The 26,724-nt window shown below is 43.7% G+C and overlaps 1 protein-coding gene across 2 annotated transcripts in view; it reads left to right on the forward strand.

The window, feature by feature from the left end:
- Positions 1 to 24,814, forward strand: part of MYO7B (myosin VIIB) — a 302,847-nt gene extending 278,033 nt beyond the window's left edge. For both annotated transcript variants that reach the window (XM_033957613.1, XM_033957614.1), the window contains 4 exons: positions 1,671 to 1,787; positions 11,004 to 11,087; positions 14,308 to 14,427; positions 23,713 to 24,814. In XM_033957613.1, coding sequence (XP_033813504.1) covers positions 1,671 to 1,787; positions 11,004 to 11,087; positions 14,308 to 14,427; positions 23,713 to 23,802 — 411 coding nt within the window. In that variant the 3' untranslated portion in view covers positions 23,803 to 24,814. The remainder of the gene's footprint in view (positions 1 to 1,670; positions 1,788 to 11,003; positions 11,088 to 14,307; positions 14,428 to 23,712) is intronic.
- The last annotated feature ends 1,910 nt before the right edge of the window (positions 24,815 to 26,724 follow it).

The following is a 26,724-nucleotide window of genomic DNA, read 5'->3' on the forward strand; positions in this document are numbered from 1 at the left end:
TCCCAAACCCATCGCTGGCCTCTTCCTGGACCTACCTTAAATTCTGGTGATCCAATGGTGAGCTGAACTAGGATGGGAGAGATCCCTCCCTCCCCCAAGGTGTGCAACCATCCACCCTTTCGTCCCCTCATGGAACCAATGTAGCCCCTGGTGGTCTGGCAAGGTGAATCAGGGCAGAAGCGGTACTCCTATACTCCTGCCTGTACAGTCTCACTGGTAAAAATGGCTGCAGTGAGTTCTCTCAGCCTATGAGACTGCCGAATATTGCAGCATTCTTGCAAGGTTGCCATTAGAATTTGCAACAGGCATTTTTACCAGCGAGACTGCATGGGCGGGAATGTAGAAGGACCATTCCTGCCCTGCTGAAACACCAGAGTTTAAGTTAGGCCTGGGGGAGACCTATGTTAGCTCCATGAGGGGGAGGGGGCAGATGGTTGCACAGCTGGCCAGCCAGGACAGGACCCAACATCTCACCCCAAAGGAGGGAGGGATCACTCCTGTCCTGTCTCGGCTCACCATTAGGCTACCAGGATTTAAGGTAGGCCTAAGGAGAGATCAGTGCTGGGTTAGAGAAGGGATTTCCACGGGTGCAGACTCGGAGCAAGCTGCGACAGGACCTGACCTTGGGGCAGGGAGGTGATCGCTCCTGTTTCGGCTTATCACTGGACCATCAGGGCTTAAGATAGGCCGAGAGAGAGGCCTGTGATGGGTCTAGGAGGTGGAAGGGGGTAGATGGGTGCAGAGCGGCCAGTACTTGAATACGAATTATTGGTTTATAGTCGAGTTAACATTCCACCCTCCACCCCCCTTTTATAGGGGAAAATGTTGTCGTGGTTTATATTCGGATGGGTTTACAAAAATGAAATACTAATAAAGCTAAAATACTTTGACTGGGTAAACACTTGATTCTCTACCAGCAATCCAACTGATCAATTGACAAGATCAGGTGTGTTATGGGAGTAATTTTGAGTTTTTCTTTGTCACTGGAAAATCAAGTAAATTCTCTTACCAAAAAAGTTTTCTTTAGATTGAAACCACGTAGAGCTATTCAACCTTATTTCTTAAAAAAACCCAACAAAACATTGAGCTGCTCAGGCTACATAAGTTTGATCATTCAACACCTCTGTTGACAGAGTTTCATTGGATCCCAATTCATTGTTGGTTGGAGTTTAAATTTTTTTGCATTATTTACAAGATATTAAATGGTGCTGTACCAGACTATGTGGCTCAGTTTAAGCTTGTCTTTCAAGTTATGCCAGGTAGTCACTTACTTAATCATCAAACACTTAATTTTCCCTCTTTCAAGAGCATGCAATAAAAGAAAGAATTGGAATCATCTTTTGTATTTCAAGCTGAACATCTTTGGAATAGTTTGCCTACTTCTCTGAAATGCAATTCGTTTTACTTCTCCTTTTAGAAATGTTTATAAACCTATTTGTTTCAAAATATATCTATGCCACTGTTAGTTATTAATTGTATTGTGAGCCATACAAGGTCTATAATGTGATGCGATTCTTTTGTATTTTTATATAAACTGCTTTGGATCTTTGTAGAAGTAAGCGGTTGATAATATTGAGATTAGATTAGATTGCCACTGTCTCTTCTCTTTTTACTGGAAGTATTAAAGGCTTCCTTCCAACTAATGCCTCTGTTTTGTTTTTTTCACATAGAATATCACCCTAGCTTACAATAAATATTCTGCAAAGACAGTGGATGAGGCCAAGGTGGCCATACTGAAAACCATTTACCGCTGGCCAACATTTGGTTCTGCCTTCTTTGAAGTAAAGGTAGGTCAAAAACCCACTGAGGGTTCCAAGCGTTCCAAGCATTTTGAAGAGGCGAGCCTGCTGGATGTAGGGAGCAGGCATCCCTCTGGCCGGCCTTCGTAAACAAGGTAAAAGGGAAGAGGCATGGAGGTATGGGGGAAGGACATTGGGGGGGGCATGATGACAATGATGGGAGGGAGTGAGCATCCCTCCCCTTGTCGGGGGGGGGGAGGGGGTTGCTTAACAGCAGCGGGGGTAGTGGGTATCCCTCTCATTGATGGGGTGTAGGGGAGTTTGCTTAATGGCAGTGGTGGGAGAGAGTGGTTATACATCCTGCTGCCAGGAGTAGGGTGTCCGGGGGGTGTTTACTTAACAGCAACGACATGAGAAAATGGGTATACCTCTTGCTACTGGGGGGGGGGGGGGGGGGTTGCTTGACAGCAGCAAAATTTTCTGACAGGTCTGAGCTGTCAAGCCTTATTTTCCTGTCAATTCCTAAGTCAATCAACACTCAGGCACTGACCAGAAAGTAAGGCTAGGACAGCTCAGACCTGCCAGAAAATTATGCTTGTATATGTAGGACAGTGAGGTTAGGGAATCACCCGGTGATAATAGAGAATCACCTAAAGTGCTTGTTTAAATATTAATGACCTCGTTGTAATACATTTGCTTAGTAGAGTCGGAGACTGCTAGGAAGCTCGGAAAAGACTAGAGTAAACCGTTTTGATAATCCACCCCTAAAATACATGAACACTAAACTGGCTGGAACTGGTTTAGTGACTACGTTAAAGTTTTGAGAATCTTCTCCTGAGTCAGTGGCAAATCTTATGTTCTTATGTCATTATATCATGCTCCTTCTCTGGCCCTATTTAAATCCAGTCTAAAAGCCCATCATTTTGAGGTTGCTTTTAACTCCTTATTCATCTGTTCACTACCTATGTTTTAATCATTCCTATAAATGTAATTCGTTAATCCCTCATTTGTCTTGTTTGTGTGTCTTGAATAGATTGAAAACTCTGTGAGCCAGGAATTGTATCTTAAGTGTTTCTGTACAGCATTGTGTGTGTGTGTAAAGTAGTAGTATCACCATCTGTTTTATCCACCCAGGCACTTATCACATGTATACTTTTGCAACTCTTTGTACAGTATGTTAGCTTTCTTAGTGGAATTCATATTGTAGAAAATTTGGCACTTGGCAGCAACACTCCTCATATTCTAATCTTTTGTCTTATGTACCGTATCATCCCTAAAACTATAGGTCTCAACATGATTTACAATAAGATTACACAGTTGTGATAAAATTGCAAAATATCAATTACTTATAAGGAATAATTATTCTAAAGTAAAGTCTTCAAATTTTTTAAAAAGACTAGAAAAGGCAGACACATTCTTAAATCTAATGGTAATTCATTCCAGAATGGTGTAAAAAGGAATGAGTAAGAATGAGAAACCCAAGTTTTAGAGTGAATTCCCTTAAAAGAGGGAAAAGATAAAGTGTAAGCACAAATATATCTACGACTACTTCTAGTCTAGTCTCAAGGAATGTGAGTTTAAAGGCAAAAATGCTCTCATAACTGTTGCTCTTCCTGGGGATTCTATCAGCTGGTTCAACACAGCAGCATAGAGGAACCATTTTAAGGTTGTCCACTGGTGCCAAGTCACTTGAGAAAAAGCACACCAGGTTCTGAGGGAACTTTGTTTTCTTTCATCTCTCCTAACTGCTGCTCTTCCTGGGGATTCTATCAGCTGGTTCAACACAGCTTTCCCTGTTGGGCTCTTGTCCAGCAGCAGAAGGGGGAAGCCATCAGCACGATGCAGCACAGCCCCGACATGGTCACCAGTGGTGGATTCATGCCGGCGTCGGAGGATCTCCTGTGGCCTGCCCTCTCTCCCCCCTCTCCTCAGAAGACATGCACTCCTGCAGCTGCGTTGGACACATCGAAAGGAAACTGAACTTCAGGCTGCGCCTGGCCTTGCCTGTCCGATGACTGGTGTCATTGTGGTCTTCATTGGCTTGGTTCCTGTTTCTGCTTCTTTGGTGGTGACCGGTTAACCTGGTTCTTGTGACCAAGCAGACACAAGGCCTGCCATGGTCCCAGATAAGCTGGGGGGAAAAGTAAAAACAAAGCCCCGGAAGGAAAAACCCAGGATCTCCCAGAGGTATATTGTGGGAGATAATGCCAGTGACCACCAGGAGGAGCCAGTTTTATCTGAGGAAGAAGGGAGTGAGTTTGATCCTAGTCACCACCAGGGGAGCTCTAGAGGCCCCTGGACTTCTGCTGACACTCCCAGAATAAGGCACGCCCCTAGAGTACATAAGCCAGCAGTGGCATTCAAGCCAGCAAGCCAGTTAGGGAGGAAGTTTAGGTCTTGCCTCTCTAAGGATTCACCTGGGCCTAACGGGGACAACAGGCCTATACCGATGGAATGGACTGAGGCTGAACAAGCAGAAGACTTACCATTCCTGAGCGAGGAGCTTATGGACTTCCAAGAAACTGGTACTGGCTGTGAATCCAATTATCCTGAATTAATGCAGGTGGACCTGGCTTCAAGCCACAAACAGTGAGTGTGATGTGTTTTGGACTGTTTGTGTGCTGTTTTCTGGAATGTTGTTTTTGAGGAAGTTGTGAGAGAGTGTGGGGAGAGGTTTTGCTTCCACCTTGGGAGAGAATTTTTGAAAGCCTAACTGTAGGCCTTTATTTTGGCAAAACCTGTTGCACTCTCCTGTTCCTGGCAGACATATACGGTTGCCAGAGGCTTTCCTTTATTTTCTTTAATGGCTGGGAATTAAAGGAAACAAAAATGAAATACCTTGGGATTTCAAGGCTGATCTGTTGACACGTCAAAGCTCAGCAGGTTTCCTTTTATAGGCAAGCTCTTTTTTGGAGAAGAGTTGGACAGTTTGGTGAAAGGTCTTGGTGAGGCCAAGGTTCCCCACTTGCTGGAAGATTGGCCTAAAGGGCAATCAGGGTCCACATCCAGGATTTGTTTTTGAAATGCCCACTAATACAGACCAGGTAGTCAGTAGAACCCAGAGGTCAGAGTTCATTTGGGAGAGGATACCATTGAGGCAGTAGAGACCTTGGTTCTGTCAGTTCTGACCTCAGATATGGGACCCAAAGAAGATTTGGGGGGTCCTTTCTCCAATAGCAGTCAGGCATGTTTGCACAACTTCTATTGGGAGCGGACCCAAATTACCTTGGACCTGTAGGCCTTTGATGTCATCTGTGAAGAGTGTGCCTTGGAGTTCCCTTGTCCATTGTGGAATGCCTTTGTGGAGTCCCCTTGTTGATGTTGCTGGAAAACTGGTGTCATCCAAAAGACCCAGAAAAGGTTGCTATATCTCAAGATGGTGCATCTAGTTCCCCTCAATGAGCAGGACTTGGGGTTCTAGTCCATCTACTTTGTAGTCCGAAAGAAGGAATTAACTTTTTGCCCAATTTTGGATCTAAAAAGAGTAAATCTGGCTTTCAAGATTCCCAGTTTTTTGATGAACACGCTGCACTTAGTGATGATAACAGTGTAACCAGGCAAGCTTCTTACCTTCCTAGACCTGACAAAGACTTATCTCTATATTCTCATTTGAGGATCCTATCAGAGATTTGTTTTGTTTTACAATTTGGGGTTAACACTATTAGTTCTGTGCTCTCCCTTTTGGCCTTGCTACAGTGCCCCTTACCTTCTCCAAGATGAAGGTAGTAGTGGCTGCAGCCCTCCACAAGGAGGGGATACTTGGAATGTTGGTTGATACTTGGAATATTGGTTGATTCAGGCATTGATGGCTCTGGCAACTATAATGGTCACCACTTGGATGGTGCAGGTTTTATACTGGGTCATCTATCTTTCCAAGAGCCATTTGACTCCATCTCAGACACTGGAGTAGCTTGAAGTCCGTTTTGACATGAGTCAGATTGGGCTTTCTGCCTGCCACCAGGATCCTGAAGATTCAGTCTCAAATTTGGTCTTTTCTCATTTTGACCTGTCCCATAGGGCAAGGGATTATCTTCAGTTATTGTCTTTATGGCTGCCACACTGGAGGTTCTCCAATGGGATAGTGCTCACATTAGGCCATTGCAGAAGGCTCTCCTGTCTTGTCGGTCACCACAGTCTTAGGCTCTTTCCTTTTCCAGGGCAAAGAGCAGCCTTCACTGGTGGCTCCACTTTCCCAACTTCAATGGGGACATGAGTCTGGATCTGCCTCACTGGATATTGGGGACTACAGATGTAAGTCTCAGTGGCTGGGTGCCCTTTCTTTGGGTCAGATGGCTGAGGCACTCTAGTGACAGGACAAGTGTCAGTAGTTGATCAACAGGTTAGAAACAAGAGCTATCCAGTTAGCATCCAGGGGATACTGGAGGGTAAGCCCACGCAAGTTCTGTCAGACAATGCATTGGCAGTGGTTCACATGAATCAGCAAGAGAGGTTGAAGATCCTGGCAGTGGCCACAGAGGCAGAACTTCTTCTGGCCTGGCTGGAGTATCACCTCAGTGGTTCATGTTGCAGCAGTGGAGAATAGATTTTCTCAATCGGAATGTGTTAGATCCTGGAGAGTAATCATTGGGACAGGATACCTTTGAGAGGGTGTTTTGCAAATGGGGCCATCCAGTCATGGACCTCATGCCAATGTCTGCAAACACCATGTCCCCAAGATTTTTCAGATAGTAGGAGGGAATTGACATTGGAGGGTTTAATGCCCTCATTCATCCATAGCCTAAAGTTGGGCTACTCTATTTATTGTATGGTAGTCTGGTGTGGTAGCTTTGGATTGGTCAAGGAGACTGTGATACATGGATCTGATATGCCTAGTGGTAGGAGAAACCTTGCAGCTCTCAGTGTTGAGAGATCTGCTATCTCAGGGTCTGTTGATAGTGCTAGACCTGGATCAATTCTGTTTTATGGCTTGACTCATGGAAAACTGCAATTGAGCAAAAGAGCTCTCAGAAAACATCTACTTCTTTGGCATATATTAGAGTTACATCCTTTCATTCTTTTGGAGTTTCTGCACAACAGTTTGGATAAAGGTTTGTTGTAGGGATGCTCAAGGTGCAGGTGGCTGCATAGGTGTGTTTTCAAGGGCTAGTTAAAGGTAAGCCTTTGGCATCACATCTAAATGTGGTGCGTTTTCGCAAAGGAGTCAACCTGCTAAGGTCTACGTTGTGTGCTAATTTCGCCTTGGGATCTTAATCTCATTCTGTCAGTCTTGAGTCTTTGGCAGCGTGTACTTTTAAGGGTCTTACTTTGAAGATGGTGTTCCGTATTGCTATTTTCTCTGCGAGGCATATCTTAGAGTTGCAAGCTTTGTCATGCAGTGAGTCATTCTTGGTTCTTTCCAATGAGAAGGTAATTCTTTGGACAGTGCCATCCTTCCTCCCTATGATGGTTTTCAATTTTCATGTAAATCAGTCTTGCCTATGGGATTCCAGGGATTTTCTTGAACAGCAGCACTTGCATAAAGTGGATGCCAGGAGAATGTTGCTATCCTGTCTTCATATGGAAGAATATTAATGGCCAGATTGCCTGTTCATTTTGGGCAAAGAAGAGCCTGGCATTGTCTAAGATTACCATTGCCAGATGGATTAGAGTCTGTAACTTCAGCTTGCTTCATCAGCGGGAGGATAGTTCCAGAAGCCCTTAAGGCACATTCTACCTTGGTGCTGCCTGAAGAAATCTGTAAGATGGTGGTTTGGTTATTGTTGCACTTCTTTGTTCAACACTATCAGGTAGATGTTTTTGCATACCAGGACATGTTCTTCAGAGCCTGGTTATTAACAGAGGGTCTCCAAAAGTCCCACCCTTGATATCCATTGCTTTAGTACTTCTACTTTGTCTGGGCCTATCTGGAAGGACAATAAGGAAGGAGAAATTAGGTCTTACCTGTTCATTTGCTTTCTTCCAGACTGGCCCAGAATCTGCCTGGTTTGATAGAATTTTGAGGGTTGTCCCTTTGATTGTTAGGGTGGGCCTGGAGGACTTGATACAGAGTTGTCTTTTTTTTTTTTTTTTATCATTTAATGTTTATTAATTTTCATTTCATGATCAACAAAAATCAACATTTTAACAGTTACATTCCAAATATCATAAAAGTAAGAATAAAATTAAATCATTGGGTAATGTCTTCAATTGTACTGTTATTTAGTCCCTTATATTTGAGGAGTGAGCTTAAGAAAAATCGGTATAGTTATAATTCTCTATAACATTCTTAGGTAAACAAAGAATAGACCTGAATCACACCTAGGGCCCCACTAATTAAGAGCCTTCCTGTTGCAAGTTGTTCGGGTTAACAGCAGTAGACACCTCATTAGCTGAAATAAATCTTGACAATTGTGAAGATTCAAAAAATACATATCTAGTTCCCTGGAAATTAATTATACATTTATAAGGAAATCTTAGTACAAACGTTGCCCCAATTTTAACACCTGGGGGCGGAGAATTAAGAATTGCTTCCTCTTTTTCTGGGTTACTCTAGATACATCTGGATACATTCTAATTTTATTCTTCATAAATTCTATATCTTTAAATTTAAAAAATATTTTCGGTAACCACTCCCTATCAGATTCCAATGCTAGTTGAACAAAAAGCGTAGCCACAGTTATCTGGTCAGAGTCTGATCTTTCTAAAATATTAGTCAAATCTAGTACGTCCAAAGTTCCTTCCGCAGGATCCTGTTGTTCTTCAGCCATTTTCTTCTTTCCAGTAGGAAGGTAATAAATTCTAACCACTGGTGGGTAAGATGTTTGTGGAATTTTCAAAACTTCAGTGAGATACTTTTTGAACAGGTCAAGTGGTGAGACCAATTGCAATTTAGGAAAATTAATTAACCTCAAATTTTTACTTCTTGACGCATTCTCCAGCATCTCAAGTTTAAAATTAATATTCCCATTATCTTTCATTAATAGCTGATTTTGCACAGTCAAAGTGTCTAAACTTTGTCTATGTTGCAGGACATCTGCCTCCATTTTATCGACTCTTTGATGTAATTTTGTAGTATCCAGTAATATTCCAGAACAGTAAGAAGTTAAATTTTGCATCTGAGGTCTGCAATTCGGAAATTGCTTCCCAAATTGAATTTAAATCTATCACAGCTAGTTTTTTCAAAGGAACTATTGCAAACAGTTTAATTGTCACAGTACTTAAAATTTGCTGTTCTGGAGATTGACTCTGCTGATCCCCTACCAAACTCGCAATCTCACGCTGTGGCAGTTGTGTTCCTCCGGCGGTCAAGACACTCTGGACATCCTGATCTTCACCTTCTTCACTGTCCTCCGAGTCTGCCGCCTCACTTGCCTCACCCGTCGCATTCAGCGACGAACATGGGCGTGGCTGCACTGGCGTGCTGCGCTCCTCCGGGGAGAAGCTGACTGCCTCAAAGGAGGTTCCTGAGTTCCCCGTTAAACTCACGCCTCCAGCCAAGGCTCTCTCCTCCGGCAATTCACCCGGGCGTCGCTCAACGAAAAAATCCATCGGGCCAGGTAAAGTTCCTCCAGACTCGGGCTCCGAAGGGAAAACCCGAGTCTTTGACTTTCGTTTCACCATGGTTGATTCACAGATCCGACGGCGTTCCTCCGAGTTCTTCAGGTCGCCATCTTAGTTAGGCTCCTCCCCTGCATGCCCAGAGTTGTCTTTTTATGATGACAGCTTATTCTTTTCATGAACAGCGCCCCCCCGCCAAAAAACAAAAACAAAAAGCATCTTCAGTTCATTGGAGCAGGGACACTGTGGTGTCCCTGATATTAGAAGCAGCTGTATTTAATGAAGCATAGCACATCCACACAGAGTGTGGGAACATGGAGCCATGCGAGTGACTTGGTTAACAATTCAGTCTTACTTTGCATTCTTTCTGTTTTGATACAGACATACTGGCCCTGGGAGGGGCTGCATAGTTGAGCTATAGGCTACGCCATAAATCTATGGTTCTCAGTTTCCATCTACCTGCTGGTAGGAGTGCATAACCCATCAGTCTGGGCGGGTCTGGAGGAACTAAAGGAAAGCAAATTAGAAGGTAAGACCTAATTTCTCCTTTTCCAAAGTGTATATTTTGAGATGTTTAAGTCTGTCTCCATATGCTTTATGACTACTTACCATTTTAATAGCCACCCTATAAACTAACTCCATTTATATTTATATATTTTTAAAGATGGGATCTCCAGAACTGTATACATTACTCTAAATGACTCTCACCAGATAATTATAAAGAGGTTTTTTCACCTTCTTTTTCTCCTAGCCATTCCTTTCCTTATGTGTACTCAAGCATCCTTCTGGCTTTTGCTATCACCTTTCCTACCTATTAGGGGTGATTGCATCTGATGATCGAAGGTATCCAAAGTCTCATTTTTCTTTCGGTGCACAAAAGTCCTTCACCTCCTATAATGTACCAGTCCATTGGGTTTTTGCATCTAAATATCTGACCCTGATTTTTTTTTTTGTATTAAACCTTAGCTGCTAAATTCTAGATCATTCTTCAAGTGCTGCTAGACCTGTGCTCATGTTATCCATACCATGCAGGGTGTGTACCCTATTGCAGATTTTCACATAATCTCCAAAAAGGAAAATCTTAACCATACAGCCCTTCCACAATATCACTTATAAAAATGTTAAAAAGAAACAGACCAAGAACCAATGCCAAAACTAGACCAAGATCTTAAGGATCTTCTCTTTCTCCATACATTGTACTGTAAATAATAGCTAAGATGTTTTCAATTTTGCAGGTTTTTGCATTGATTTTGCAAGATTTTCTTCCAGTTTTTGATATATACTCTTTATGAACCCTCTTGATTTAAATATAAGGTTTGTGGCATAAAAATAGCAGTTCATTTTCTCATTTGTATCTTCAGAGGTCTACTTACTATATCTAGTTCTTTTTATTTTTCATTAGCTTCTATCATTTCTTCTGCAGGGGGCCAATGACCTGCTTCATTGTAGCCTATACATGTGCCAAGGGTGTCATCTACTCCTGAAGGGCCTGCGTTATTGCTGCCAACATCATTAGCCCTAGAATAGCTAATAGGGAATTTTCCCTTTCTTTCCTTTCATGCTTGAGTAATAGTGATTGCCCTACTGAGATATGTTTTAGATGGCATACAAAAAGGTCACTTTGTGAAGGTATTCAAAAAGAACTGGCTAGAAAAAGATACTCTGTTCTCTCCCCCTCAAATATACACAGCAATGGTTAATCATGTATTTATTGTTGCACAGTCTTATTTCCTTATTCTGTCTGGTTAATGTGTTCAATATTTACAGCAAACTTCAGAGACAAATTTCCCTGAGATTGTGCTGATAGCAATCAACAAGTTTGGAATATCGATTATCCATCCCAAGACAAGGGTAAGCAGTGTGTGACTAACAGGGATGACCCTTGTAGAAATCATGTGGGGCTTAGTAAGCCAAATGTAGGCAGGATGCTATACATTATACTGTGGTGAATGATGAGGTTTCTAACTAGCTCTAAATATGGTATAGAATTTGATGACAGACTTATGCTGCTGCATTGATACAACATCTGGTAATGGTTCAGCACATGTCCTGTTATAGTGGGAGTTGTGTCTCACTAATCACGGTACAGGATCCAGTAGTGATTGGACATATCTGGTATTTTTATAAAAAATTTTAAACCTTATATTTCAAATGAAACATACAGGAAATCCCTTCTAATAACAAAGAAGTTCATTAGTCCACACGATGGAGAGAGAGAAACTCAATAAAGTAAAAAGTCAATAGTCCTCAAACACGAAGAGCATTAATTAGAGTGCCCCATAAATTACCCCAACCCCCTAAGTAATCCCTGTATAGAGTCAGGGTTCATGTCTCTTATCCAGGGTTACCACATGTCTGGGAAAACCCAGATATGTCCTCTTTTTAGAGTGCAAATTCCTTGAACACTGTTCTAATACTGCCTCCACTCTGCCTATATCCTTTCAGAAGCATTTAAAAAAAAAAACAAAATACAGTGATGCCTTGGAATCCAAACTTAATCTGTTCTAGAACCCCATTTGAGTTCCAAAACATTCGAGTTCTAAGACAATTTTTCCCATTGAAAATAATGGAAACTGGATTAATCCGTTCCTGGGTCCCACAAAGTCAAATTTTAACAGTAAATGCACTGAATTTTAGGGGCAGAAACACACACACACAGGCCCGGATTCTGCTATAGGAGGGACCTTAGGCGCTTGGGCCAATCAGGCCCTAGGATTCTGTGGGTTGGGCAGTGGGTACCCTCCTGCCGCCGATCTTAGGGGGGCTGTTGGGGGGTACAGCAAGAGGGGTTGGGCACCCTCCTGCCGCGATCATCAGGGGAGGGGAGACTGGCGGCCATAGCCGCGTCTGCTATGCCTGGGGAGCATTTTTTTTTTTTTTTAGAAAAAGTGCCTCCCGATTGGCTGATTAGACAGCTGTAGGACGCCTACAGTTGCCTACAATCGGGAGCACTTTGCAGAATCAAGGCCACAATGTTCAGGGTGTTCTGATTCCAAAGCAGAGTTTGGATTCTGAGGCAAAATTTACTACAAAAAAAAGTTCGGATTCCAAAACGTTCGAGTTCTGGGGTGTTCGGATTCTGAGGTATTTTGACTTTATAAAACTTTGTAAATTTATGTCTTGTACACATTGCACTTAAATCTCACTCTTTTAAGCATTATACTCTTAGAATCTCTAGTTTGTACCAGAGGCAATGGAGAGTGAAAATGACTTGCTCAGCTTCCCTGATTCTCAGCCCATTGCTGCAGAGCTGCCAACTTACCTAGCTCCAGGAGGGAGCCTTTTTGGTCAGTCCTGTTTATAAACTTATATCCCAATTCAGTGTTCTATTTGTAATCCCTAATACTTTCAATTGAAATCTGCACTCCAGGTCCCATAATGTACCAGAATAGGGCTGCAGAAATCCGGGACTGGGTAACTTAGTTGCTCTCCAGCTCTACCCATTAAGCTTCTCCATTCAAAGCATATGCTTGCAGAGTCCCCATTGTCACTCACAAACTATTACTGCTATCATATACACAGCTCGGCTCTGAACGTTTCCCTTCTACTTCTGGAGAGGTAAAATAAAGGTTGGGGGAGGGAGTTCCTGGTAGGGGAGCCCACAAATATATATTTGCCTAGGGTCCAACACAGTGTTACTCCTGCCCTGATGGTACATCATCTGGGAATGGCTGGACTAATGCCTCTGCAATGCTACAGTGTCAGATGACAACTCAGACTGTGCCTCTTACAATCAAGTATATGGTAATTCCTGGGCTCCTATTACTGTGTGCAAGGATTCACAATTGCTGGATGTATGTCTCTGTTACAGAAGAGAGTCCAAAAAAGGCTGAACTTGCTAGTACTGTAAAGGGACTGAGAATAGTTGGACTTGTGTCCATCAGGTCTGGAAACTGCTTTATGACTATTTACCAGTGTCCAGTAACATCTGAACTTTATTTAGTTTTTAATGCCTACAAAAAGTGCAATACAATTTATATACAAATAATAATAATCAACCAAGCACTTATAATCAATTAGTATCAATACAAAAGATCAGCAACATCTGGATTGATATTGCTGAACAGTATCTGGTAACACCTGAGCATGTCTCTGTCACAGTACTAGATCAAGCACTGGCTGGACTCATGTGCCCATTTCTGTGTAGGGTCTGTTAATGGCTAGGCCAGGGGTCAGCAACCTTTTTAAAGCAAAGAGCCATTTTATCCTAAATGTTTGACCCAAGATTTACAAAGAGCCGCAATGGGTAGACAAGGGGGTTTGAGATATGATGATGTCAGAGCATGCGCGGATGTTGCCCAATCCAGTCCCAAGCTCAGGCAGAGCTGGGGCCTTTCTTATCTGCTCTTCCCAACTCAGAACAAGCCTCCAATGGCTCAGGAAACCTCCGTTTTACTCTTCCCAGCCCTTCTTTCTCCTCAAGCGGCCTGGAATGGCCACAAAATCCATTAAAAAAACAATTATTTAAAAGCCCCCCAAAAAAAGTTTTAGCTTCCGATGCACAAAACTATCACTGGTTTCTTAGTTGCAACACTCTGAACCATATCTCCCACTGTTCAAGATCCCTCTTATTTTTCACATCTTCCAGTAAGACGCTGCTGCTTTCAACGCAATACCGTACTGCTGAGACGTGCGCTGTTGGCTGTGCCGGTCCTCTGCCCCGGAACAGGAATTGACCTAAGAGCGTACCACGTCGGAAGCAGCAGCGTCATTCTGGAAGATGTGAAAAATAAGAGGGATCTTGAACAGTGTGAGGTTGTCAGAAGCACTGTTCTGAGCGCATCCACGTGGCGAAAGAGCCGCAGGTTGCCGATCCCTGGGCTAGGCTTTTATCTCTGTTTAAATAATGGCTGAATAAAGGCTGGGCTCAATTCTCTGTTCTGATGCAATCACTGGTAACAGATCAGTTAATGTTTCCATGTTTAGTTACATATTGTCTCAGGTGGTACCCATTTAGATTGTAAGGTCTCTGGGGCAGGGATTCACTGTATATAATTTGTGGTGGAAAGCCCTCCTTTTGGATGCTGAATAAATGTCAAGTTAATAACCACTTTGCTTTTTGTTTGTGCAGGAGTTGTTAGTAACTCATCCCTTTACTAAGATCTCCAGCTGGAACAGTGGCAACACTTACTTCCACATAACTATAGACAACCTGATGCGAGGCACCAAGATTCTCTGTGAGACATCGCTGGTGAGACTTCTCTGCATGCACAATGCTTTCTCTTGCAGTTGAGACGATATCCGCCATACAGAATGATAGTCGGAAACTAGAATCACTGCCTAGATTCATAAGTGCACTATACTAGGAAGTGTAATATTATATTATGTTATAGATGGTCTTATATCTCACCGAATCTTCATGGAGCAGAGTTTTGGTGGGTTACAGATAGCATATATGTTACAGTGCAAAGAATTAATTTTTTTATTTGATTTTCTATACCATTCTCCCAGAGGAGCTCAGAACAGTTTACATGAATTTATTCAGGTACTCAAGCATTTTTCCCTGTCTGTCCCGGAGGGCTCACAATTTATCTAATGTACCTGGGGCAATGGGGGGATTAGATGATTTGCTGAGGCTGTAGCTTTAACCACTGTGCCACACTCTCCCCCATGGTATTAAATGAGAGCAAATGCACACACACCTCTTCCAACATGCTGGAGCACCAATGTGCTAATCAGGTTTCATATGGTGAAACATATTCTATTCTGTTTCACATTTATACCCAAAACATGACTTATAATCAGGTTGTAGGCTGTTCTAATGAGCAAATTCATATCAGATCACAGAATAATAAATGGTTTAGTTTTCAATGGCTGCAGTGAGATTATTTTTGTTAGATAGCAGCGATGAATATACAAATAAGGCAGTCATTCCCTATGGTGGTTATTTGTTGTTAGGTGCCATCAACTCGTGTTTGAGTCCTAGCAACTTGATGAATTACAGATCTAAAAAAAAAAAAATCGGTTTTGTGCTAGTCTGGTAAGGTTTGGATAATTTTCTAAAAGAGTCCATAGGCCCTTATTGAGATGGCTTGGGAAAATATGGCTTGGGAGATGGCTTGGGAGACTAGCAAGGCTTGGAGACTAGCAACTTACGAGGGGGACACCAGGAGTGCCAAACCACGAGGAACACCAGCAAGAAAGGCGAACAACCGGGAGTTACATTGCTTGTACACTAACGCTAGGAGCCTAGGGGCTAAAATGGGAGAGCTGGAAGTATTAGCCTGCAAAAAGGGCCTAGACATAATCGGAGTTACAGAAACGTGGTGGACTGATGACAATAAATGGGATGTGGCCTTACCAGGGTTCAAACTCTACAGGAGAGATAGGTCACACAAAAAAGGTGGAGGAATAGCGCTATATATAAAAGATTCCATACCTTCAATCAGGATGGAAACAACAGTAAGAGCAGACGACTTGGAATCATTATGGGTTAAACTACCAGGAGGAGCAGGAACAGACATAAAATTGGGTCTGTACTATCGCCCACCTGGACAATCGGAAGAAATCGACCAGGACCTGGAGGCCGAACTGAGGCAGTTCTGCAAAAGCGGAAGCGTTGTGGTGATGGGGGACTTCAACTACCCGGGAATAGACTGGAGCATCGGGCACTCAAGCTGTACGAGAGAGACCAAATTCATGGAAGTCACGAGGGACTGTTTCATGGAACAGCTGGTCACGGAACCAACACGGGAAGATGCCACTCTTGACCTAATCTTCAACGGACTAGGGGGACCCGCTAAGGAGGTGGCGGTACTAGCCCCACTAGGAAACAGCGATCACAACACAATCCAGTACAGGCTAGAAATTGGACCATCAAAGGTGAAAAGAACCACAACGACAGCACTCAACTTCAAAAAAGGAAATTATGATGCCATGAGGAAAATGGTGGGAAAGAAACTCATCAATACCACAAGGAAGATAGAGTCCGTAGAAAAGGCCTGGACCCTACTCAAGGGCACGGTGCACGAAGCACAGAACCTGTGCGTCCCCAAGTTCAGGAAAGGGTGCAAGAAAAATAGAACAAAAAACCCAGTGTGGATAACAAATGCAGTGAAAAAGGCCATAAGCGATAAGAAGGCATCATTCAAAAAATGGAAAAAGGACCAGACAGAAGACAACCAAAAGGAGCATAAAACACACCAAAAGGAGTGTCACCGAGAGGTTAGGAAAGCAAAAAGAGAATATGAAGAAAGACTGGCAGGGGAAGCAACAAACTTCAAATCATTCTTCAGGTATGTCAAGGGGAAGCAACCAGCTAGGGAAGAAGTAGGACCCTTGGATGATGGAGACAGAAAGGGAGTGGTAAAAGAGGAAAATGAGATAGCGGACAGGTTAAATGAGTTCTTCACGTCAGTTTTCACAATGGAGGACACAACCAACATTCTGGAACCTGAAGAGATCGGAAAAGGAGATCAGGATGAAAATCTGGTCCAACTAGAGGTGAGCAAGGTGGATGTCCTCAGGCAGATAGACAGGCTAAAGTGCGACAAATCGCCAGGTCCGGATGGCATTCACCTAAGGGTACTCAAGGAACTAAGGAACGAAATAGCTGAGCCACTTTGACAAATATGCAACCTATCCCTAAAAACTGGAGAGATCCCAGAGGACTGGAAAATAGCAAATGTCACGCCCATCTTCAAGAAAGGCTCAAGGGGAGATCCTGGAAACTACAGGCCTGTGAGCTTGACCTCGGTCCCTGGAAAGATGATGGAAGCGCTGATTAAAGACAGCATTTGGGAACACATCGTAAACAATGGGCAACTAAAGTCGAGCCAACATGGCTTCTGCAAGGGCAGATCATGCCTCACGAACTTATTATACTTCTTTGAGGGGGTGAACAGCCAGGTGGATAGAGGGGAATCCATAGACATCATTTACCTTGACTTCCAAAAAGCCTTTGACAAGGTACCACACGAAAGACTGCTAAGGAAGCTATGGAACCACGGGGTGCAAGGGGAGGTCCACCGATGGATCAAAAACTGGCTGGCGGACAGGAAACAGAGGGTTGGAGTAAAGGGCCATTACTCAGATTGGCAAAGGGTCACGAGCGGAGTTCCACAGGGGTCGGTGCTGGGACCGCTCCTGTTCAATATATTTATTAACGACCTGGAGGCGGGAACAAAATGTGAGGTTATTAAATTTGCATATGACACTAAATTATACAGCAGGGTCATAACCATGGAGGACTGCGAAGACCTCCAAAAAGATCTGACAACACTGGAAGAATGGGCCAAAAAGTGGCAAATGAGCTTCAACATAGGGAAATGCAAGGTCATGCATATTGGGAAAAAGAACCCGATGTTCACTTACAAGATGGGGGGATCACCGCTAGGGGTGAGCAACCTTGAAAGAGACCTGGGAGTGATGGTGGACGCAAATTGAAGGCGTCGGCGCAGTGCGCCGCAGTCTCAAGGAAAGCGAACAAAATGTTGGGTATCATTAAGAAAGGTATCACAACCAGGACGAAGGAAGTTATCCTGCCACTGTATCGTGCAATGGTGCGCCCGCACCTGGAGTACTGTGTCCAGTACTGGTCGCCGTACCTCAAGAAAGACATGGCGGTACTTGAGAGAGTCCAGAGAAGAGCAACTAAGCTAATAAAAGGTATGGGGGACCTCTCATATACTGACAGACTGAAAAAGCTGGGGCTTTTCTCCCTGGAAACTCGGAGAAATTGAAAGGGGAAAGGTTTAGAACAAACGCCAGGAAGTTCTTTTTCACCCAGAGGGTGGTGGATACATGGAACGTGCTGCCGGAGGATGTGATAGGCAGAAGTACGCTACAGGGCTTCAAAGAAGGTCTGGACAGGTACCTGGAGGACAAAGGGATTGAGGGGTACAGATAGGAGTAGAGGTAAGGTTATAGGGACAGGATTAGAGGTAAATTACAAAATTAGGCAGAGACCACTGTTCAGGCAGTGGCCTGATGGGCCGCCGCGGGAGCGGACCGCTGGGCAGGATGGACCTCTGGTCTGCCCCAGCGGAGGCAACTTCTTATGTTCTTATATACTGCTTATTCCTAGGATAAGCAGTATAGAATCTGTTTTACTACTTGGGATCTAGCTAGGTACTTGGGACCTGGGTTGGCTACTGTTGGAAACAGGATACTGGGCTTGATAGATCTTTGGTCTGTCCCAGTGTGGCAACTCTTTATGTTCTTATGTTATTCGTTAACCCCCAAATTCTATAAAAAGTGCTAAAGCGAGTGCACCAATAAATGGGATATTAACAAGCAATTATCAGCACTAATTACTTTTAAATAAAAAGGTACACGTGTAAATGTAGGTACTGGAGCCACGTCTAACTGTTACACAAGTCAAACAAGGGGGTGCAGAAATGGGAGGATCATTGGCAGATCAAGGGCATTCCTTGAATTTATACACATAGTTATAGAATAAGTGGGATCTACGTCTAATTTAGGCAGAAGGATTTGCACCACATTTCAGCTGGTGCAAATAGATGTGCCTAAAGTTAGGCATAGTTTCCGGGCATAAGCGCTATTCTGTAAACAGCACTTAACAGCGATCACAACATGATCCAATTCAAAGTGGAAATAGGTATGCCACAGGGGAAGAGACCCTTGCAACAACGTTCAATTTCAGGAAAGGAAACTATGATGCCATGAAACAAATGGTAAAGAGAAAACTCAGGGACAGTTCCAGAAAGGCACAGACGGTAAACGAAGCGCAAAACTGGTGTATAAACCCAGATTTAGAAAAGGGTGCAGAAAGAATCGAGCAAAAGACCCAGCATGGTTAACCAATGAAGTTAAGAAGGTGATAGGAGACAAGAAAAATCTTTCAGTATGTGGAAAAAGGATAAAACCGAGGAAAATTGGAAAGAGCACAGGAAGCATCAAAAAGAATGTCACCGCGTGGTCCGAACAGCAAAGAAAGAGTATGAAGAGAGACTTGACAAGGAGGCACGGAATTTTAAACCATTCTTTCAATACGTGAAAGGAAAACAACCGGCGAGGGAGGAGGTGGGACCCCTGGATGAGGAAGACAGGAAGGGAGTGATAGTGAAGGAAAAGGAGGTGGCAGACAGATTAAATACGTTCTTCTCATCGGTCTTCACAAAAGAGGACACATCCAACGTGCCAGAACCGGAAAAATTATTCAAGGGGGATCAAGAGGAAAAATTATCGTGCATGGAGGTAAGCCTCGAAGATGTACTCAAACAGATAGATAGGCTAAAAACTGACAAATCTCCGGGCCCAGACGGAATCCACCCGAGAATACTAAAGGAGCTTAGAGACGAAATAGCGGAGTTACTACAGCAGATTTGCAACCTTTCCTTGAAAACAGGGGTAATCCCGGAAGACTGGAGGATAGCGAATGTTACACCTATCTTCAAGAAAGGATTCAGAGGCGACCCAGGGAATTATAGACCAGTCAGCTTAACCTCAGTTCCGGGGAAGATGGCTGAATCGTTAATCAAGAACAGTATCAATGAGCACATAGAAAGAAATAAGCTGATGAGAGCAAGCCAGCATGGTTTCTGTAATGGAAGATCATGCCAAACGAACCTACTGCACTTCTTTGAGGGGATAAGTGAACAATTGGACAAAGGTGACCCCATAGACATAGTATACCTGAACTTCCAGAAAGCCTTCGTCAAGATACCTTATGAGCGCCTACTAAGGAAACTGTGGAACCATGGGGTAGAAGGGGACATACACAGATGGATCAGAAACTGGCTGGCAAACAGGAAACAGAGGGTAGGAGTAAAGGGATACTATTCTGACTGGAAAGGAGTCACTGCTGTTCAATATATTCATTAATGACCTGGAAACAGGGATGAAGTGCGAAGTTATAAAATTTGCGGATGACACAAAACTCTCCAGTACGGTTAGATCTGTTGAGGAATGTAAAGAACTTTAAAGGGACCTGAACAAACTGAGTGAGTGGGCAAATAAATGGCAGATGAGCTTCAATGTAGAGAAATGTAAAGTCATGCACATAAGGAAAGGAAACCCGATGTACAACTACACGATGGGGGGCACGATATTGGGGGAAGGCAACCTAGAAAAACACTTGGGGGTTTTGGTGGATAAAACAATGAAACCAGCGGCACAATGCGCAGCGGCCTCAAAAAAGGTGAATAGAATGTTGGACATTATCAAAAAAGGTATCACTACCAGAACCAAGGAGGTTATCCTCCCGCTGTACAGGGCAATGGTGCGACCATATCTGGAGTACTGCGTTGAATACTGGTCGCCGTACCTTAAGAAGGATATGGTGATACTCGAGAGGGTCCAGAGAAGAGCAACAAAAATGATAAAGGACATGGAGAACCTTCCATATGCTGATAGGCTGGAGCAGCTGGGGCTCTTTTCCCTGTAAAAGCGGAGACTTAGAGGGGATATGATAGAAACTTGCAAGATTATGAAGGGTATAGAGAAGGTAGAGAGGGACAGATTCTTCAGACTGGCGGGGGCAACAAAAACTAGAGGGCACTCAAAAAAATTGAAGGGAGACAGATTCAGAACAAATGCTAGGAAGTTCTTCTTCACTCAGAGGGTGGTGGACACCTGGAACTCGCTTCCAGAAGAGGTGGTAGAGTAGAGTACGATTTTGGGATTCAAAATGGGATTGGACGAGTTCTTGAAGGAAAAGGGGATTGAAGGGTATAATTAGAGGGATATGATACAGGCAAAATGTCTTAAATAATATATAACTTCAGGTCATTGACCTGGGGGGCCGCTGCAGGAGCGGACTGCTGGGCATGATGGACCTGTGGTCTGACTCGGCAGAGGCGATGCTTATGTTCTTATGTTCTTATTTATAAAATAGCACTCGGTGGTTTTTTTCAGCACTGATTTGGGGGGGAGGGGGCGCCATATATAGAATCTACTACTACTACTATTACAAGGCTTGTTCAAAAAGTTCCTGGACTGATTTTATAAAAATGTATTAAACAATCTTACCACTAATTCCACTGGGTCCCCTTCAAAGTTCTCCCCTTCCCTATGGGGTTCATAATCAAAAGTTTAAAACGTCGAAAAACCAGCCTAAGTCAGCACTTGACATCCTAATAGCCCCCAGACTTCTCTCTGCCATGTCTTGCTCTTGCTAATGTCACTTCCTGTTTCCTGTCCTAGTGAACTATGACAGAGGGAAGCCTGGGAGGTCAGTGCTGGCAGCAAAAACTGAAATCACTGCTGTGCACCAGCGATGCCTGTAAGGTACAGCAGGGAGGGATGGTGTTCAGGAAATAGGAGGACAGATGCAGGAGGCCACAGATTTGAGAGGAGGAGAGAGCATGTGTTTGCCATCACTGGGTGAGCCTGGACCTATGCTATGCTTTCTAAACTTTTTATTCTTCACCTCAGTGATTCATACCCACATGCTTACGCCAGTCCCAAACCTTCTTTCGATGCAGCTTCCTGGCCGCAGATCTTGAGAGGAGGAGAGAGCTGTGCGTTGCCATCACTGGGTGGGCCTACCATGATTGAGTGGGCCTGGACCTATGCTACCTTTCTAAAACTTTTAGGTTCTTCACCTGCAGTGATTCATACCCACTGCTTACGTCATCCCAAACCTTCTTTCTGATGCAGCTTCCTGTTTGGTAATCCTTAGGCATGCAAGAAATATTGAGCCTTCTATCATAATAGATCAATCTGGTGGTCATTGATTTTAAAACAGGCTTACCACCATGGGCTTCATCCCATTGCCCCAGATATACCAGACTGGAGCCAATGTCTGGGCACTGGCATTAAAGGTACAGGTCAGCAAGCAGTTCTGGTTATCCACCAATCTTCTTTCTGCCAGCAGCTGACTTACCAGGGCAGAAGTGAACACATTGAAAAGGTTCCTCCAAAACATGTGGAGGGGCATAATCAAAAAAAACCGATCTAAGTCCCTTTTTGGCCTAAGTCCTTAAATGTTCAAAGCAGAAGCAGGGAAAGTGTCCATAACTAAACCAAACGTCCTCCTGCATGCCTAAACGCCCAATCACCCACAACATCTAAAAGTACACCCACACGACGTCTACACTTTTAGCCATAATGAAACAAAAAAAACGCCTAAGTTCCAAACAATCCAACAGAAGGGCTTTTAGGCGAAGGAGGAGCCAGGCTTTCGCCTAAAAGCTGGATTCTGTAACCGTGTCTGTCAAAAACAACACCGGTTACAGAATCCCCCCCCCCCACAACGATTCCAAGCAGGAGGGTGCCCAAGCCTTCCTGCATGTCGAATCGCCAACCCCCCCCCCCCCACGACAACATCGGGGCAAGAGGGAGCCCAAGCCTTCTTGCCCCGCGGCAGCCCGCGGGCACCAACCCGACGATCCCCAACGATCGTGCCCCCCCCCCTCCCCCGCCGAGTACGTATCGGGCCAGGAGGGAGCCCAAACCCTCCTGGCCCCGGCGACCCTCCCCCCTGAGTTACGATAGGCCAGGATGGAGCCCAAACCCTCCTGGCTCCAGCGAACCCCCCCCTCACCACTGGAATGGGGCCAGGAGTGACCCAAGTCCTCCTGGCCCCGACGACCCCCTACCCCCCAACCCCCCACTACAATATGGGCAGGAAGAGATCCCAGGCCCTCCTGCCCTCGACACAACCCTCCTCCCCCCAACGATGGCCCCCCCAGAACCCCCAATCGCCCCCCCCCCCGCCAACCCGGACCCCCCCGGCTGACCCCCCCCACCCCCGACCCCCCTTCCCGTACCTTTTCAAAGTTGGCCGGACAGACGGGTGCCAAACCCGCCCGTCCGGCAGGCAGCCGACTCCAGAATGGGGCTGGATTGGCCCAGCCATCCCAAAGCCCCGCCCACAGGACATCTCTCCTGCCGTGAGTCGTGGCAGTTCGGGTAGAGGAATGATGGCATCACGGTAGGGGAGATGAGGCATCTCTCCTGCCGCGATGGTTGAAGTAGGTAGGTTGCCGGGCCGCTAAACTGATGGCGCCAGTGGCCATCAGCTCAGCGGCCCCTTTTTCGGCACTTAGACCTGGTTTGACTACGTCTAAGTCAAAAAGGTCTAAGTGCTGACTAGGCAACCTGTAAATGTTTTGGTTATACATGTTGTACGCCTAGGTGTAGGTCGGCCCACCTTCCGCCCTTTCCCCTCCTCTAAACACATCTCTTTTCTCTCTGTGCGTCTAGAGGCAGGGGAAAGGCCTAAGCTGTTTTTAGATATGTCTAAAAACCAGCTTTGGTTATGGGTACTTGGACGCTCAGGCTTTTTGATCATCCAAGTAGCCATTTAGGACACTTTTCAGACAGTTTTTTTTTTTTTTTAAAAATTATTATTAACCCCTTAGTCTCTAGGCACATGCCTGGCTTGCCTCTGCTGTAATCCTGACCTGGTCTTTGGGCCTGTGCTTTGTGACTATTAAAAGAGCTCCTCCAGCTGCATCATTTACACTAACACAAAGATGGTCCTGATTTTAAAATATCCAATGTCCCTGCTGACTACATCCACAGCGGTACAAGCTTGTCTAAAAGATTCTTTCTGTTTTTTTTAATACAGGGATACAAAATGGATGACCTAATAACATCTTACATAAATCTGCTATTCCATGCTTTCAATAAGCAGAAAGATGCCTCACAACCAGCCTGAGATGAAGCTGAGAAGCCCAAGCTGTGACAGAAAGTCAACTCTGTGGTTGAAAAACTCTTACCAGAAACATTTTAATCTCTGCAGTGCAAATGAGGCCTTCACTACAGCACAGTCCCTGTCTTACAGTGCTTCTGGGGAAAAAAGAAATGTGGATGGTTGAATGTGTGATTGCATAGTTTTTTTTAAGTATCAGCTATTTCAAAACATTTAGAATGCCATTTTCAAAAGTATTCCATGCTTTCAGAAGTGATTTACCTGTGAAAATAGGTTTTATAAAATTGCAGATAACCTATGCACCTACAACCTGTCTGCAGGAAAATTGGCCCAGATTGAGGCAGAGGCATTCCCAGAGGTATGGTTGAGCAGGGTTTGTAATTACATATGTACATTTGAAATTTTGAATGTAAGTGCATAAATTAACCTTGAAAACTTGTTAATACTAAAGAGCATATGTAAATATGTTTCCCTAGGATAATTTTATCATAGAAATAGATCAACTTGCTTTGATCTATAGCTAAAAAAAAAAGCATGAGCCAAATCCACAAAGATATGTTTGCTTTGAAGTTCCAGTCCAGTCTTTAGAATTGAAACCATGCACATACTTTTTGAGGGTACAGTTATACATTTCCTCCTTAATGTGTGTGTTCTTTGTCTACAAACCTCAAGTAACATTAATATAGTTAAAAAAAAACCAAACCCCACGGTAGCCCAATTACCAAAAAGCATTCTACCATTCTCCACCAACAGTCTCTGTCCTTTTCAATCTGCTCTTCTTTTCCCAAGAAGGCAGTGCTTACAGATATATCTCATGCATATTAATTGCAGATATCCTGAAAGCCCAACTGACTGTGTTGAGAAGTACAGGTCTAGACCTACAAAGGTAACAACCAGCTGTAACATCTATAGAAAAGTCTCATGACTCATGTCTCAACAACTTATGCTGTTGTAACAATGCTGGGAGAAAAGTTTAAAAAAAAAAAAAAAAAAAGCCCCACATCTGTCCAGGAAAAAAGCTCACCCTGTTTGGGCGTTTGGTACATTAACTTCGTCTCTTTCTTTTTTTTTTTTTTTTTTGAGGAGGTCGGATTTCATAGGAGCAACTTTGCTATTGCAATTTCTCTGCAGTAACCATCCTAGAATTTCATATTGGCCAATGTATTTCAACAAAGAATTAATGTTGAAACCTGAACTATGCCGTATGGAAAACTAATACTGTGCAGACCTTTCTAGATACCAAGATTTTTCTGTAAAGCCTCTATAGTCTTCTTGTGTTTCCAAGCCTAAGACTTTCCAAGCCTATATGACTTTCCAAGCCTATGATTTTCTTCAGTTCAGGTTTTGCCTCTTGCATATCGGTACAGTTTAGGGGGTAAAGAACTTATGTGCATGACAGAAGAGCGGAAGTTGAGTGTGACTGTATGTGATGATCTTAAAGTGGCCAAACAGGTTGAGAAGGTGACAGCGAAAGCTAGAAGGGATGCTAGGGTGCATAGGGAGAAGGTATGGCCAGTAGGAAAAAGGAGGTATTGATGCCCCTGTATAAGACTTTGGTGAGACCGCATTTAGAATATTGTGTACAATTCTGGAGGCCGCACCTTCAAAAAGATATAAAAAAGGATGGAGTCGGTCCAGAGGAAGGTTACTAAAATGGTGCATGGTCTTGTCATAGACTTATGATCTCAATCTGTATACTTTGGAGGAAAGGCGGAAGAGGGGAGATATGATTGAGACATTTAAATATCTACGTGGCATAAATGCACATGAGTCGAGTCACTCTCATTTGAAAAGAAGCTCTGGAATGAGAGGGCATAGGATGAAATTAAGAGGACATACTTTTTTACAGAAAGGATGGTAGATGCTTGGAACAGTCTCCCAGTAGATAATAGTGGAGACAGACTGTCTGAATTTAAGAAAGGTGTGGGATAGGCACGCGGGATCTCTTAGAGAGAGGAAGAGATAATGGTTACTGCTGCTGGGAAGACTAGATGGGCCATATTGGCCTTTATCTGCCATCATGAACTTCCACTACAGGTGATCAAGGCCAGCAGCGTGCCAGATTTTAAGAAAAAATAGGATACGCATGTGGGATCTCTAGCGGGACGAAGTTAAGAGGGTGGGTTAATAGGGTGGGCAGACTTGATGGGCTGTGGCCCTTTTCTGCCATCATTTTCTATGTTTCTATACTGTTCTGGCCTTCTACGGTGTTTCAAGAAAATCCTTGCCCTGATCCTATTCAAGGAAGGTGTTTCTCAGTCCTCAGTGCAACTCTTTTCCAGTCTCTTATTTGATACTGCTGACTGTGCTAAAGAAACAGCTCTTTCATATAATAAGATTTGCTTATGTATATGTACTACTGTATGTAATGGAAAGGGAAGAGGTTGGATTTTGATTCTCTTGCTTTAAAAATCACTGAAGCTAGATTGTGTCTTCTATTTCCAAATTATGAATAAATGATTGCTGAAGTTGAAAAGTACTAATGTTCCAATTTCTCCTGCCTCAGGGAAGTAACTCTGAGGGATATACCAAATGGTCTCTTAATAGGATGGAAATGTTTCTTCCCTGAATTTGCAATCTCTTCCTTTTCTCATGCCTGCTTTAATGTCAGTTGGTGGGGTGAGGAAGGGATGGAGGAATAACTTGTACAACTAACTGTGAAATGATTAAGAAATCAGCCATTGAATAAGCAAGGTGTTTATGTTTATTAAAAAATTTTGAATGCACTTCAGTTTAGCAACAGCACAGTTTACAAATAATAAAAAAGAGAAAGGAATGACATTAAAACATAGAAAAGGTAAAAAGAAGATAGAATCCAAAATTAAAATGAAAAGATTAAAATTATTTAAAGTCTAAATTGTTGCCAAATCTAGAATTGCTGTTAAAGCTGATGTGGCTTTTACTCTCATAATCTCTTAACACATCCAG

This window comes from Geotrypetes seraphini, chromosome 9 (genome assembly GCF_902459505.1).
Source record: "Geotrypetes seraphini chromosome 9, aGeoSer1.1, whole genome shotgun sequence".
In the NCBI taxonomy this organism is placed as follows: Eukaryota; Metazoa; Chordata; class Amphibia; order Gymnophiona; family Dermophiidae; genus Geotrypetes; species Geotrypetes seraphini.